The sequence below is a fragment of the Engystomops pustulosus genome, chromosome 4 (genome assembly GCF_040894005.1).
Source record: "Engystomops pustulosus chromosome 4, aEngPut4.maternal, whole genome shotgun sequence".
NCBI classification, from domain to species: Eukaryota; Metazoa; Chordata; class Amphibia; order Anura; family Leptodactylidae; genus Engystomops; species Engystomops pustulosus.
Genome location: NC_092414.1, coordinates 124,379,217 through 124,393,298, shown reverse-complemented (window position 1 = coordinate 124,393,298; position 14,082 = coordinate 124,379,217). Strand labels below are relative to the sequence as shown.

Here is a 14,082-nt window from a genome sequence, read left to right as displayed (position 1 = left end):
AATAATTTACAACATGCATTTCAAGTGTATTTAAAAAATAGTTATATATACTGTTATCATAGGCAGTTTGTTCAAAAACATTTCAATTGTACTTGAATAGTTGATTACAATGACTGCAATTCATATAGGTAATTTTGGAAAATGAGAAAATATTTGCATAATAAATTGGAACAGTGTAGATTACAATCTTTCTCTCTACTGCAACCAACATCTGACTTTACCTACAGCTGCGGGTGTCATGTATGTATGCAAGTAAAGCACAAGGCACCTTTCAAATCTCTACATGATATATTCAATTAGAGGAACCCCTGTTCAGATGCCTTATCCAGATAAGCAAGACATGCATCTAACAGAAGGTAAAACCTCTAATAGGTAGTATAAACATAGGCTTCACTGTCTAAAGATTGACCAGATTTATCACCCAGCAACAGCTACAAGGATAAATCAATTGTATTTGCAGACTAAGGCCCCTTGCACACGGATGTTATGGGGACATATATCCAGTGACACTATTCATGGGCAGATCTATGTCCTGATAGACGCCTGGCTGCAGTATGGTGAGCGCACACACACGTATTCACCATACTGTTGCTGGTAAAAAGATAGCACATATGCACCTATGGAGCAGTGCTCATCCCTCCACCTTTCCATCCAAACGCTTGCATGTAGCCCAAGGCCGACTACACATGAGCAGCCAGCAGCAAAATGTCCGTATAAAAATGTTTAATAAAGATCAGTACATTATAGTTCCATTTCCCTCATTTACAATTTTATTCTTCTACAGTTTGCTATATAAATAGGTTGAACAAAATAGTTTAAAAAAAAAAAAACACAGCAAAATAGATTGATGTACATAGGAAAAGCAATATCGTTATCAAAACACAACATTAAACTATCTTCTTTTTTAGCTGCAGTTTGCGGACATGAGCACAACAGTTTGCCGTCCTCCGATTTATGACCCTGTACCTGGCCGTATGTTTTATGAAAAAGACACTTGGACACAAAAACAGGAAAATGTGTCCTATGTACAATTATATAGTTCATCCCAGACCAAACTATTCAGATAGAATCAGTTCAAATATAATTTTGCAGCTTATAAAAACTGTATCCAGAAAAAGAAAAATTACTAAAAAATAAAACTCTGCCTTTTTAAAAAAATAAACCTTGTCACAGCATAGTAAAATATGTAATTTATTAATTCATCGCTTAAATTAAAGGTATCCTCTACAGTCAGCAGCGCCACATCTGCAAGTCGTCCTCGCCCTCTTCTTAGCTGGGCTCAGCTCAATAGAATCTGTGCTGAGGTCTCCTGAACCTATAAGAACCATAAAATGTGAAAGTAGCACCTAACATACAAGTAATAGTTAGTAACACAATGTAAATGCAGCTTCGTCAGCAGGTAGCATGTAATAGAGCAGATTGATATATTCTAGTTTTCTAGTGAAAAAGACTCAGTATAACGTGTTATTCTTAAATAGTGCAACTGGAAAAGAATATCTAAACTTAAAATGACAATACAGATACAGGCAGTCCCCAGGTTACGTACAATTTTTTTGTTTATCCCGATCAGTATGACAATTGGATTTTCAATATTTTATACTGTCATAGGACCAAGGATTATCAATAACTCTTCATTACAGTACCTTACAGCTGATCATTGCAGTCTGGGACTAAAATAAAGCATCCAGAGAGCTTCACCAGAGGTCACAGTGGGCAGAGAAAGCAGTAACTTTTATCTATTTTTTGGACCACAAGACATACTTTTTCTTGCTAAAAAGTATTGTGTAAAAGTTCCTGCATCAAAAGGTCTCAGCACTGCAGGACCCTCCTGACCACTGTAATGGAGATCAGGTGAAGTGCTGACAAAAGATTTTACCCAATCTTTGAGAGGGCAGAGCCTCTGCACTGATCTCTCCCTCTTACTGCCCACATACTGTATATCAGCAGCATTAAAGAAGTTAACTTACAGTAATGTCAGATGCATGTGACTGGATGAATGAACACCGCTAAAGCTGTATGCGTGAGAGTGAATGGATATATAGTAGAACTGAGAATTTTCAATAAGTATAATTTTTTCCGGATTTTTGATTACTAAAACCGGGCTGCATTTTACAATGGTCATCTTGCAGGTCAGGCATGTTTTGCCTTCACTTGGTTAAAGCTTTAACGGGAAGTGTATCTGCAAGATATTGTATGTGAATATTTAATGAAATTAAAAAAGGGCTCATACCTTTCATTTGATAATCAAAAGTAAGTTCTTCTCCTGCTTTTATCGATCTTGTTGAAAATAACGCAATTCGTGGAAGGCGCACATCCAAATTATCTATAAATACATTGTATACCTGAAGATTGGGGTCACACTGAAACACAAAACATGTAAGGTCCAAGTTCAAAATATCATGTTCATATACCATGTCAATCAATAACAAAAAGGTACAAATAATTAGAATAACCCCTTAACGCTCTGCGCCGTAGCTCTACGGCGCAGAGGTATAGGGGATGTATGAAGGGGGCTCACGGGCTGAGTCCTCTTCACACAGAGGTGGGGGTTGTTGCATATTGCAGCAAACCCACACCGCTAATAACCGTGGTCGGTGCTTGCACCGATCGCGGCTATTAACCCGTCAGTTGTCGCCGGCGGCATTTAAAAGGCAGCGGCGCGCGGGCGCCACCATCTTTATTCCGATCGTCGCGCCCCCGAACGTCATCGGGGGGCAGCGATTGGTTGCCATGGTAGCCTCAGTTCTTCGTTTGACCCGAAGCTTAATGGCTTCTGCAGATTCGTTACAATGAGCCAGTGGCTCATTGTAATGAATGAGCTGCAAAAATGCCATATATTGCAATACAGAAGTATTGCAGTATACGGTAGGAATGATCTCACTATCTAGGGTTAATGTACCCTAGATGGTCTAAGTATAGTATAAAAAAAAAAGTTTAAAAAATAAAAAAAATTAATATTAAAAATTCAAATCTCCCCCCTTTCGTTAGAACTGATAAAACATAATAAACAGTAAAAATCACAGACATATTAGGTATCGCCGCGTCCCAAAATGCCCGATCAAAATATAAAAATGGTTACGGCCAGCGGTGACCTCCGAGACGGGAAATAGCGCCCAAATGTCCGAAATGCGACTTTTACACCTTTTTACATAACATAAAAAATGGAATAAAAAAAATGATCAAAATGTCGCACAGACTTCAAAATGGTAGCAATGACAACGTTGGCTCATTTCGCAAAAATTGACACCTCACACATCTCCGTGCGCCAAAGTATGAAAAAGTTATTAGCGTCAGAAGATAATATCACAATAAAACCTATATAAATTTGGTATCACCGCGATCGCACCGAACCAAAGAATAAAGCTGAGGTGTTATTTGGAGCGCAGAGCGAAAGCCGTAAAAACTGAGCCCACAAGAAGCGTGACACATGTGCCGTTTTTTTTTTTTCAATTTTTCCACATTTGGAATTTTTTTTCAGCTTCGCAGTACACGGCATGTTAAAATAAATAACATTACGGGAAAGTAACATTTGTTACGCACAAAATAAGCCCTCACACAGGTCTGTACACGTAAAAATGAAAAAGTTATGGATTTTTGAAGGTGGAGAGCGAGAAATGAGCAAAAAAAAACCTGCGTCCTTAAGGGGTTAAACTCAGTCTATAGGGTCATTTGTTCATGAATGAGTAGCGGGGGGCGTACTTAGGAACTGGCACTTAGTACATCTCTCTTTGCAATTTCTATTTTTCTGCACAAACTACACAAAATGTATGACAGGCCTGATAAACAGGTGAAGGTATTACATTTCTACTTACACTGTGGTTTACGAAGTGTGAGACATTCCCATATCTAGCAGCATCGACCGTAAACTCATCTGATTCATAGTCCAGATCAAAGAGGTAAGTTATTCCTGTATTATCATACTGTTGTCCCCGTCTCTCAGCCTCTTCACTTGTTATTACCTAAAAACAGGAGAAACAAAAAGACTTGCTTGTGATACTTCTGTACAAAGCAGGATCCAAAACATTAGGACCATAGATTATAGAACATGCTGCTTCAAGATGTTGTAGTGGATGACACATTGTAGACGTTCAAAAGGGGCCAGGATTCCTAAAATTATGTTATGGAAACCAGATTCTTCTTTCCTAGGATCGGATTATAGGTTGGTCCTACTTCTTTATTAAAGGGGTATTCTCAGCTGGGCATTCACATTCATTAATCTGCCATATATAAACATTTCGTCAATTGGATGTTATTTAAAAAAAATGTTCCTGTGTGCAGATAATTTCTCATAAATGTAGTCATATGTTCCCTTAGAAACAAGACTGTCCCACCTCTGCAGGAGGGATTGCACAAAGAAACAAAAAGTTTCTGAATATTAAATGCCGAGGAGTTACAGCATGTAACATATCTGTCCTGTGGTAATGAACGCTGAACCCAGCTGGTCAGGCAGGGCTCAATGTCTGGCCACTGCTGCATATAATGTAAGGTGGTCGTATCCGAGGAAGCCATCTCGTTTCTAAGGGACAACATGATTACATTTATGGGAAATTATCTTCACACAGGAACTTTGTTTTTAATAACATCCAATTTAAGAAATGTTTACATATGGCAAATGAATTTAATTACGTGTGAATGCCAAGATAGGAACAACCGTTTAAACCTTAACAGTGATCGGATACCATTTAAAGTTATCTTTGACTACATCGCCATTTTCCTATTATTGGAAATAACATGCTATAAATCTATAATTGACAAAAGTAGATAATACCCCTTCATGATTGCAATATGGCTATATACATCTTATTTGCATATACCCCACGCAGAAAGACATTTATAAAACATGACCGTGGCCAACTTCAAAACGGCTATATCTCCTGAGCCCAGGCACTTAGAAACACAATTCTTTGAAATATCCATACAAAATCCTAAAATATTAAAAGGGAGATTCTACTGTTTCGCATCAGGAATACCACCGCCTCCTTCCTACCAGAGAGGCAATACCTGCCCTGCCTCCTGAATCTCCGTGCCTCCCCGTCCTCTGGCGCTCTTCTTTGAAATCTTTCGCACACGCAGCGGGCATTTCTCCCTCCGGCAGGGAACACAAGACATGCACTGCGTAAGCGAGAGTTTTCAAACAAGAGCGCCGCAGAGCCATGGAAGAAACAGGAGGGAGGTCAGGTATCGGCTCTCTGGTGGGAAGGAGGCAGGGTTTTCTTGAGGCAGCAGCCTGGAGGGTGGGTGAGCACATGACTTCTACTCTGAACCCCACCATCCTGACTGGTACCCTATGTGAATATAAGTTTATATTTTAGCATAAAGCCAGCTTTGAAGCATTAGAAGACATGTTAGAAGAAACTCGGCACTCCTGTGTTGTTCAATTTGCATGATATATTTTTTTTTAAAGTCAATCAGCAATCCAAATTAATGAAGCGTTTTGGTCTTATAACATCAGACCTTCTTCAGCCACGGATTGCTAGGCATAAGTAGCTAGGATACGGTACTATGACCGTTAAGGCGCTAGTAGGCTGGGAAAAGCGGGGAGACCCAGTGACAGAGAAGCTGCACAGATTTTCTGTCATGGGGTCTCCCCGCTTTTCCTAGCCTAACAGCGTTGCCTAGCAATCCATGGCTGAAGAAGGTCTGATGTTATAAGACCGAAACGCTGCATTAATTTGGATTGCTGATTGACTTTAATAAAAAATATAATGCAAATTGAACAACACAGGAGTGCCGAGTTTCTTCTACCGTGTTCTGTAAGGTGTTGTAACCTACTTGTGCACCCGCACCACCAATATTGAATGATGTGTACTACTCTTACAATTGAAGTATTAGAAGGACATGCCTGGACAACACTTACAAGGTGTGTTTGTGGGTTTACCAGCCATGCAGCTAGTAACAGGGTCCCTTAAAAAAAAAAAATGTAGTTTTTCTGTATGCAATTGAGCTTGAGGCTCATTTGCATAGTCTTTCATCCTGGTGGTAGATGTCCTTTAAAGTAAATTATGGGGGTCAAGCTGCTGGAACATCACATAACCCTAATTGATGGGAGTGGCAGATGGAGCATGTGTCCTTCACTTAAATTTAATGACTATAAGAGTTCCAGAATTAGACGAGTATATCCTGTGGATAAGGCACAAGTCAAACACACGACAATCCTGTTAAAGGACACCTGTCATCTGGTCTCCTTAACTAATTCTGTCATCACTACCTGTTGGAGCAGCTCACAAGGATTCCATCCCAGCCTCTATCTAGTCATCTATAAGTCATGAACAACCACCCGCTACCTACCATACACATGGCTGCATCCTGGAACTTAGTTGTATCTCATACACACACAGGCTGCAGGGGCCGCCAGAACCAGGAAGCACACAGAGGAGCCAGCACCAAGACTGTCACATCATTATATAGGTTCTCATACACACACAGGCTGCAGGGGGAGCAAGCACCAGGAAGCACAGAGGAGCCAGCAGCAGGAGTGTCACAGGACCTATAGGTTGCGATTCATGTGTACACGAGTATCTCATACACATAGGCTGCAGGAGGCGTGGCCGCCAGAACCAGGAAGCACATAGAGGAGCCAGCACCAGGAGTGTCACATCATTACACAGGCTGTCAATCAAGCAGAGGCTGTGCCTCCCAATCGAGAATAAGCTGGACTGCTGAATACGATAATGATTCATTGGACCCATGTCAGGTCATTGGCATACAGCTTTAGGACCCGATTGTGTAAATTTACAGGCACGTAGAGGGACAATGCTCTATAATGAGTTTATGAAAATATATTGCATTTTGGGTGGTTATTTGGTTGGAACCCAACAGGTTCTCTTTAAGATCTAAACTAAGCAGCATTTTTACGGATGCTTGACATTTAAGCAGCAGCAACTACGGAACATGCACCACCAGTCCTAAGGCGATTTAAATTTACTGTATATACTCGTGTATAAGCCGAGTTTTTCAGCACAAAACGTCCCCTCGGCTTATACACGAGTCAATGGTAAACGGAAAATGGAAGTAATGGACTTAAAAAATAATAAACTTATATACTCGCCCTCCGGTGGCCCCGATGTGCAGCGCTGCTCCCCCGATGTCGTCATGGCTCCTCTTCTTGCTTCAGCGCCCGTCTTCTGTCTTCAGTAACGTAGTACTGGGCGCCGCCATATCTTTCTCCCGGCGCCTAGTATGACGTCAGCAGCGGCGCGTCATACTAAGCGCCTGCCGCCCGGGAGAGAGCAATGGCAGCGCCCAGCACAATGTTAAAGAAGACAGAAGACGGGCGCTGAAGCAAGAAGAGGACCGGCCCGGACATCGAGGGAGCAGCGCTCCGCATCAGGGCCACTGGAGGGCGAGTATACAAGTTTTTTGTTTTGTTTTTAATTCGGGGCATGCCATATACCACTGGGGGCTGGCTATATACTGGGGAGGGGGTGTCTGACCAATGCATTTCCCATCCTCGGCTTATACTCGAGTCAATAGGTTTTTGGTGGTTAAATTAGGGGTCTCGGCTTATACTCGGGTCGGCTTATACTCGAGTATATGCAGTAATAAGAATTGCAAGAAAGGGACCGTTTACAACCACTGTACACATGTATATTTAGTACAGAAATTGGAGGGGGGGGATTAATAAAAGTTGGCAAGTATTAGAACTGAAAAACATGCAAAAATATACCAATGCAGCAGTTTTAATTTCAAAGGATAGTAGTGTTGCACGATGTATAGAAACCTTGGTACTTGTTTGATACTTTCAAAGTCAGAACGGTTCAATACTGGGTTTCTGTCATTTGCATTTCTGAATGACTTCTACTGTTCTACAGACTCCTTGGGAGAGATTGATCAGAAGTGTCTGGAGGTAAAAACTGTTCTAGTTGCCCATGAAAACCAATCAGAGCTCAGCTATAATTTTATAAAGAGCTGCGTAAAATTAAAGCTGAGCTCCAATTGGTTGCCATGAGCAACACATGTTAAATCTCCCCCTTGTATCTGTCTGTAGGGGATTCCCCAGAGGAGACATTGGGGTAGGAATCCTTTGTATAGATGTGAGGGGCTGCAGCTAAATATCACCATTTCATATATCCATATATGGTATCTCTACATCTCCCAGGGCTCCCCCTTACACAAGGCTCTAAATTATTCAACTCGAACTCACAACCTCCACACGCTACCTGCCATTGAGATCCAGGACAGAGCCTCTGCCCACTAGGCTTACTGGTTATCAATGAGGGGATTTTATGCAACTAATATCTTCACTTCAGCCTCCACAGAGTTACACAAGCTTAACACACTGGCATAGATGGTATCACTACATTATAATTATTTTAAGCATACATATACCAACATATATTATAGTAAACAAAGCTGAGGAAGGATCAGTACTGCAGTTTGAGAAAACTTCCTAGCAACCAATGCCATTGACAACCCTGGAATATAAAGCCATTATTCACCGGATCAAGGGGGGGGGGTCTATTTTTACAATGGAAGTGATAAATTGAATGTCTATGAGAGTGCCACAAATAGCTGAACAGAGCAATTGCTTAACTTTCTTACAGTGATGTATGAGAGTGCCAATGTTTATCATTCCTGCCTTAGACAGTGTAAGGAGCAAAAGGTTGGATACTTGACCTACTAAATAAGGAGAACAGGACCCAATTTGACATCAGTAGCGAGTGCCAGCAATGAGACCCTCACCAATAGGATTGCTTTTCCCTATCCTGTGTATTTAAATGTACAATCCTGCCCTCACCGCACCACTAACTTGACAGTAATAAAGATAAAGAAATTCCATGGCATACCTCACCAACATATTCCATGACAAAGCTGTTCTTCTTGATTTTCTGGAGTGTTTTAACCCCCCAGCCACGTCCATTGTGTGTCCTAAAGATACACAAAGAATAGGGAGGACCATTCTGTACCACACGATTTGGACATTCCGGACCACATCTACATCTAGAGTTGCATTCATAAATAGGTCGTCCAGGTTGTATCTTAATCTGACTGTGTTCATTGTAAGCAAAAACCACCCCTGCCTCTGTAGGGCAACATTTATCGTTGAAGCAATCTGTACATTCACAGCCAACAATGGCTTCGCCCAAAGTGTTCACTCCAGGAGTGGCTTTATAATCGTTTATATAATAGAAGTCTCTGGGTGGACCCTCAAGGTCTACATCATTCTCCACATACAGCATTCCATTGTGGGTTTTTTTCCTATTTAGATCTTCTTCCCATCGTTTGAGTGCAATTCGTTGTTTAGCCTTTCTGACTATGTAATCAGCAACAGATCGATCCAATGATTTTGTGTTTTTAAGCAGACTGGCTTTACTAGACTTCATTTCAGATACATACTTGTAGAGGTCACTGTAAAACTGCTTTACAAGTGTTGCACATTTTAGGTTGTGTTTGGGTTCCCATGTATTATGCGACTCCGGCCATCCTTTCCACTTTACAAGGAAATATTCTTTGCCCTTTAAAACAAACAAAATAAAGCAATGAACAAATTGGGAAGGTTTGCACAAAAAAAAAAAAAAGTCTATAGACATGCAGTACATTTATCAAGGATTTCAGGCAGTTTTTCTAAGGCACATATGCAGCTGGTATGACAACAAGGACACATCTAGGTAGAATATTTCTGGTATGAAGCAATCCACCTAATAGGAAGCAAAAAGTTAGACTCCAGCATTTGGTGCAATATAAAACAGTCTCTCTCTGCCATAACTTTTAGACTTTCCTACACTTAGTCTGCCAATGCTTGCCTTTATTTCTCTCAATCCTTCTAAGAAGATGGATGTGTGGTGTAGCGGAGCATGCCAGTGCACTCAGTGGGGAAGTCTGCTTCTAAGCATAGATAGATCAGGAATATAAAATAAATAAAAATTAAAAAAAAATTACATCTGCTTAACTCTTCCTAGTCACATTCTACCAGCAAATTTGACTGGACATCTATAGTTCTTATAAGTTTTTTCATAATATGTTAATAAGGATGAAAAAGACAACATTAACTCTACAGTGCTGAACCATAGGAAGGCAAATATTCTTAAAGGAACTACTTTTACTCCACCACAATGTATGCCACATATTTACCTTTTCTATTTTGTGGTCACATATATATTCCACTTCATAATTGTTAAGATTTTTCCTAGTGATTCCAAGGCATTTGCAGATGAGCAACTCTTTCCGGCATAATTCTTGAAGCGTTTCATTGGAGGCAAGACACGGCACACACCAAGCTGTAAAGAAAAAAGAAAATAGGTACATACACACGTTACAAGGGGCACTGGTAAGCCTGGGGTCACATACGTTTTTTTTCTCCAGTCAAGAGCTTTTACTCCTGTGACAAACGCATAGTTATTAATTACTGCACTGGCAATGAGTCTATAGAGGGGCAGAAAACAGCTGTTTTCAATATTTTTGGCCTGTGTCAAAACCAATGTTCCTGATGCCAAACAATACTTTTATACGGCCACATACTTGTTCTCTCTATGACCCTTTTTACTCCACTTGTGTGTAAGCTCCTGGTAGATTAAACAGCAGCATTTGGACACTTATTGATCATCTATATAAGACTTGTTGGGTTTTAATATTCATCATCTCAGTGATTAACTGATCACAGGGGCCATGCAGTAAATAAAGGTGGAGGCTGGCGCCAGGTACTGTAACTGTGGTAATATTCTTACATTTGCTATCCATGTCCTCCTTCCTTCTAAAATAAAGTTTTACAATTATACTAATTAGCCTGAAGGGTTCTGGGGGGTATTACCAGAGCCTCTCCATGCTGCAGATTCACAGACAGTGTGAAAGGAGCACTTCCCGCTCCCGCCATGTGCTGAAAATTTCTCTGCTGCAGTGAGATTACATGAGTATGGATTTTTGAAGATGGAGAGCGAGAAATGAGCGGAAAAACCCTGCGTCCTTAAGGGGTTAAGAGTTGATTGTTAGAAGTAAGGAAGCCATGCATAAATATAATGGTGGCAGAATCTATAAGTATCTCTCAAATCCGCAGATGCCACGCCGGTGTCTCTTCTTGCGTTGTGAAGTTGGGATAATATTCAGGCTTCATTATTAGTGCTTGCGCAATGAAGACGGCGTTTACTATGCCAGCTTCACTTGCCATGACATGTAGGCGCCAAATGCTCCGGACAAAGGCAAATATAAAAGGTTTTCTTTTAGTGGTCCCAACGTGACCTGACAGATTCCCTTAATATGACATCTGTACATTTATGAAAATAATTAAATGTCGACAATAATGGTGAGACGGACAGCGCAGTGCCTGCCAACTGAGTACATGCCACTGATCACCCACACCCCTGTCACCAGCAGAGTGATAAAGGACCTGCTGACAGATCCTCCTTACTAGCTCTGATGGGCATTAGGACTTCGGCACATGGCAACCACTTACCTATTGTAGTGGAAAGTTTGTGCGATTATTATGGTCCCTGGTGCCCATAACAAAGGCCCCTCAGCCGCTGCCCTGTCAGCTGTTTCTTCTCCATAGGGAGAATGCAGGCAGTGTCCTGAGGGCACAGAAGCCCCGGGGATGGCACAAGAGGTGCGGACAGATGGGGTCTTACCGATGTACCATGAAGACATGTTCATCCCCTCACACAGCTTGTATCTGCCCCGTCCTCATAATGGGGGGCACAGAACCCTGGACGCCACACAACACTACAACTGCAGCCCATTGCACTGCAGGCAGATGAGGCGGATAACGCAGCGACTACAGCAGCAGCTGCCGGCCCGTCCTGTGAGGGCAGGCGAGTACACAATGGCGGCCCGGCAACTGAACACACACTGCTCACGTTTCACAGTTTGTATCCCGCGCGTCTATGTCATCACTGGCGAAAGCAAATAGACGCAGAGCCAGACTCACCTCCACGCGTAGCGGCCATCTTGTCCCCCGCCAATCACATCTCCTTGTCGTTACGTCACAACCCCGCCATCCTCTCCACACAACCCGCCCACTACAGCCAATCCCCTCACACTAGGGTCCCGGCTGCGAAGCTACCAACGTTACACGTCACCGGGGGCGGGGTCACCAGCCAGAGCGGTTAACTCGAATGAAACTTGTTTGCCGCCAATTGTGTTTCCTGTTCTCACTGAAGAAGAGGATAATATACCGTGTAATATAGTAGTACTAGTACATACACATAGCAAGTTATATACAGTGGCATATAGTAGTACTAGTACATACACATAGCAAGTTATATACTGTGTAATATAGTATTACTACATACACATAGCAAGTTATATACAGTGTAATATAGTAGTACTAGTACATACACATAGCAAGTTATATACAGTGTAAGGCTAAATTCACACTGCCGTGAGCCCGCCGCACCGTAGTACGGCGGGCTCACGGCAGCGCGGGGAGAGGAGGAAGAGGTGAGCGCAGCTCACCCCCGCCCCTCTCCATAGAAACTAATGGCGCATGGCGCCGTAATACGGGGAAAGATAGGACAGGTCCTATCTTTCCCCGGGCTACGGAGCGGTACGGTGCCGCACGTGTGCTGCACCGTACCGCTCCCGTACAGGGCCGTGAGCCCATAGGAGTGTATGGGGGACGTATATCGGCCGCATATACGTCGGCCGTATATACGTCCCCCATACGTTCGTGTGAATGTAGCCTAATGTAGTAGTACTAGTACATACACATAGCAAGTTATATACAGTGTAATATAGTAGTACTAGTACATACACATAGCAAGTTATATACCGTGTAATATAGTAGTACTAGTACATACACATAGCAAGTTATATACAGTGTAATATAGTATTACTACATACACATAGCAAGTTATATACAGTGTAATATAGTATTCCTCTCGTCCTACAGGCAGCACTGATGGGTAAGAGTCTGGAGTCCTAATTATGACAGAAGAACACAATAACAATGTTAATTAACAATAAATCAATTAACCGACTGCCCTATAAGTATCCTAGGAGTCAAGGAAGAGGCGTGTTTTTTTCTTCTGTCCTAATTAGGTTTACTGCCAGTATCCTCTTGCTCCCCTGAGGCCTGGGCTGTGGTGCACGTCCAGCAGGGTAGAAGCAAATGTCTTACCAGTGGCAATCCTGGTGAAATTACATTCTGAGGCTGTCCTTCCCCCCGTGGTGGCGGAAGTCCAGTATTTTCGGAGTTTCTGGATAAACTCCCCTCCTACTGCGTCTCCCATTGGAAGCGGGAACCGCTGTATTCTCAGGTACGGCTTTTGAATAAGCAGAGAAGTGGAGGTCAGATTTGTGTTGCACTCAATACTTTGGGGTATAGCTGCTGTATTGCCGCATCTCCCCTTCCTGAAGCCACCATCTGCTATGTACCATAAGGTGGTTTCTATATTGTTTTGAACAAAGCTTGCTAACCTTAGGGCTCAGTGCGTCCCCTGCATCCTTTTCTTATGTTAGAAGGATTTGGTTGTTAGCCCGGGTGTCGCCTCTGACCAGGTGCATTGCATTTCCTGTTGGGATTGTTTTAAGGCTGTACTGTTGAGGTATGCTCTCTGCACCTGCCAGGCAGCAGAGTCAGTCTGAGCTTAAGGTTTGTTCCTTTTATGAGTGCCCTTGTTTCTTCATTTGGCATGTCCTAACACTTGTTGTTTGTGTTACAGATGTCCAGCCTTGGTAAAAGGAAGAGAAAGTCTCATCATAGAGACTGTATTAGCTGTGAGCAGCCTATACCGGATGATTGCCCTGATGATGTTTGTGCCCCTTGTGCAGCTCCTGCTCAGACTTCAGGAGGAGATGTCTTTTTTCAGTGGATGAAGGAAAAGATGTCTGCTGTATTTGATGAGATGAGTTCAAAGAAAAAGAAGTCTAAAAGACATCATAAACGTAGAAAACATCATAGGCAATCATCTTCTATATCTTTGCCTTCTAGTAGCTGCTCAGAAGCCCAGATAATTTCTGGGGATAGCCCTGAATCGGAAGGTTCTGGGCCAGATGTATCTGAGGATTTTTTTCTGTTTCACAAAGATAAAACCTCTAAATTGATCAAGGCGGTTAAAAGTGTAATGGAGACAGATGAGAGTCATAATGACTCTGTTAACCAAGATGCACTTTTTTATTTTCCCAGAAAAAAAGCCAAAGTATTGCCTAGTC

General features: G+C 42.1%; 1 protein-coding gene across 3 annotated transcripts; it reads right to left on the bottom strand.

Moving 5' to 3' along the window:
- Positions 1–708: 708 nt before the first annotated feature.
- Positions 709–13,333, bottom strand: SUV39H2 (SUV39H2 histone lysine methyltransferase). 3 transcript variants are annotated; one of them, XM_072147306.1, is made up of 6 exons: positions 13,049–13,333; positions 10,072–10,217; positions 8,787–9,455; positions 3,813–3,959; positions 2,231–2,360; positions 709–1,315 (listed from the first exon to the last, which is right to left on the bottom strand). In XM_072147306.1, exons 1-6 carry the CDS (start codon positions 13,158–13,160, stop codon positions 1,212–1,214), a joined length of 1,308 nt encoding a protein of 435 aa, XP_072003407.1. In that variant the 5' UTR covers positions 13,161–13,333; the 3' UTR covers positions 709–1,211. The 3 variants fall into 3 exon arrangements, with proteins under 3 accessions (XP_072003407.1, XP_072003409.1, XP_072003408.1); XM_072147308.1 differs by lacking the exon at positions 13,049–13,333 and adding an exon at positions 11,858–12,007; XM_072147307.1 differs by lacking the exon at positions 13,049–13,333 and adding an exon at positions 11,559–11,778.
- Positions 13,334–14,082: the final 749 nt, after the last annotated feature.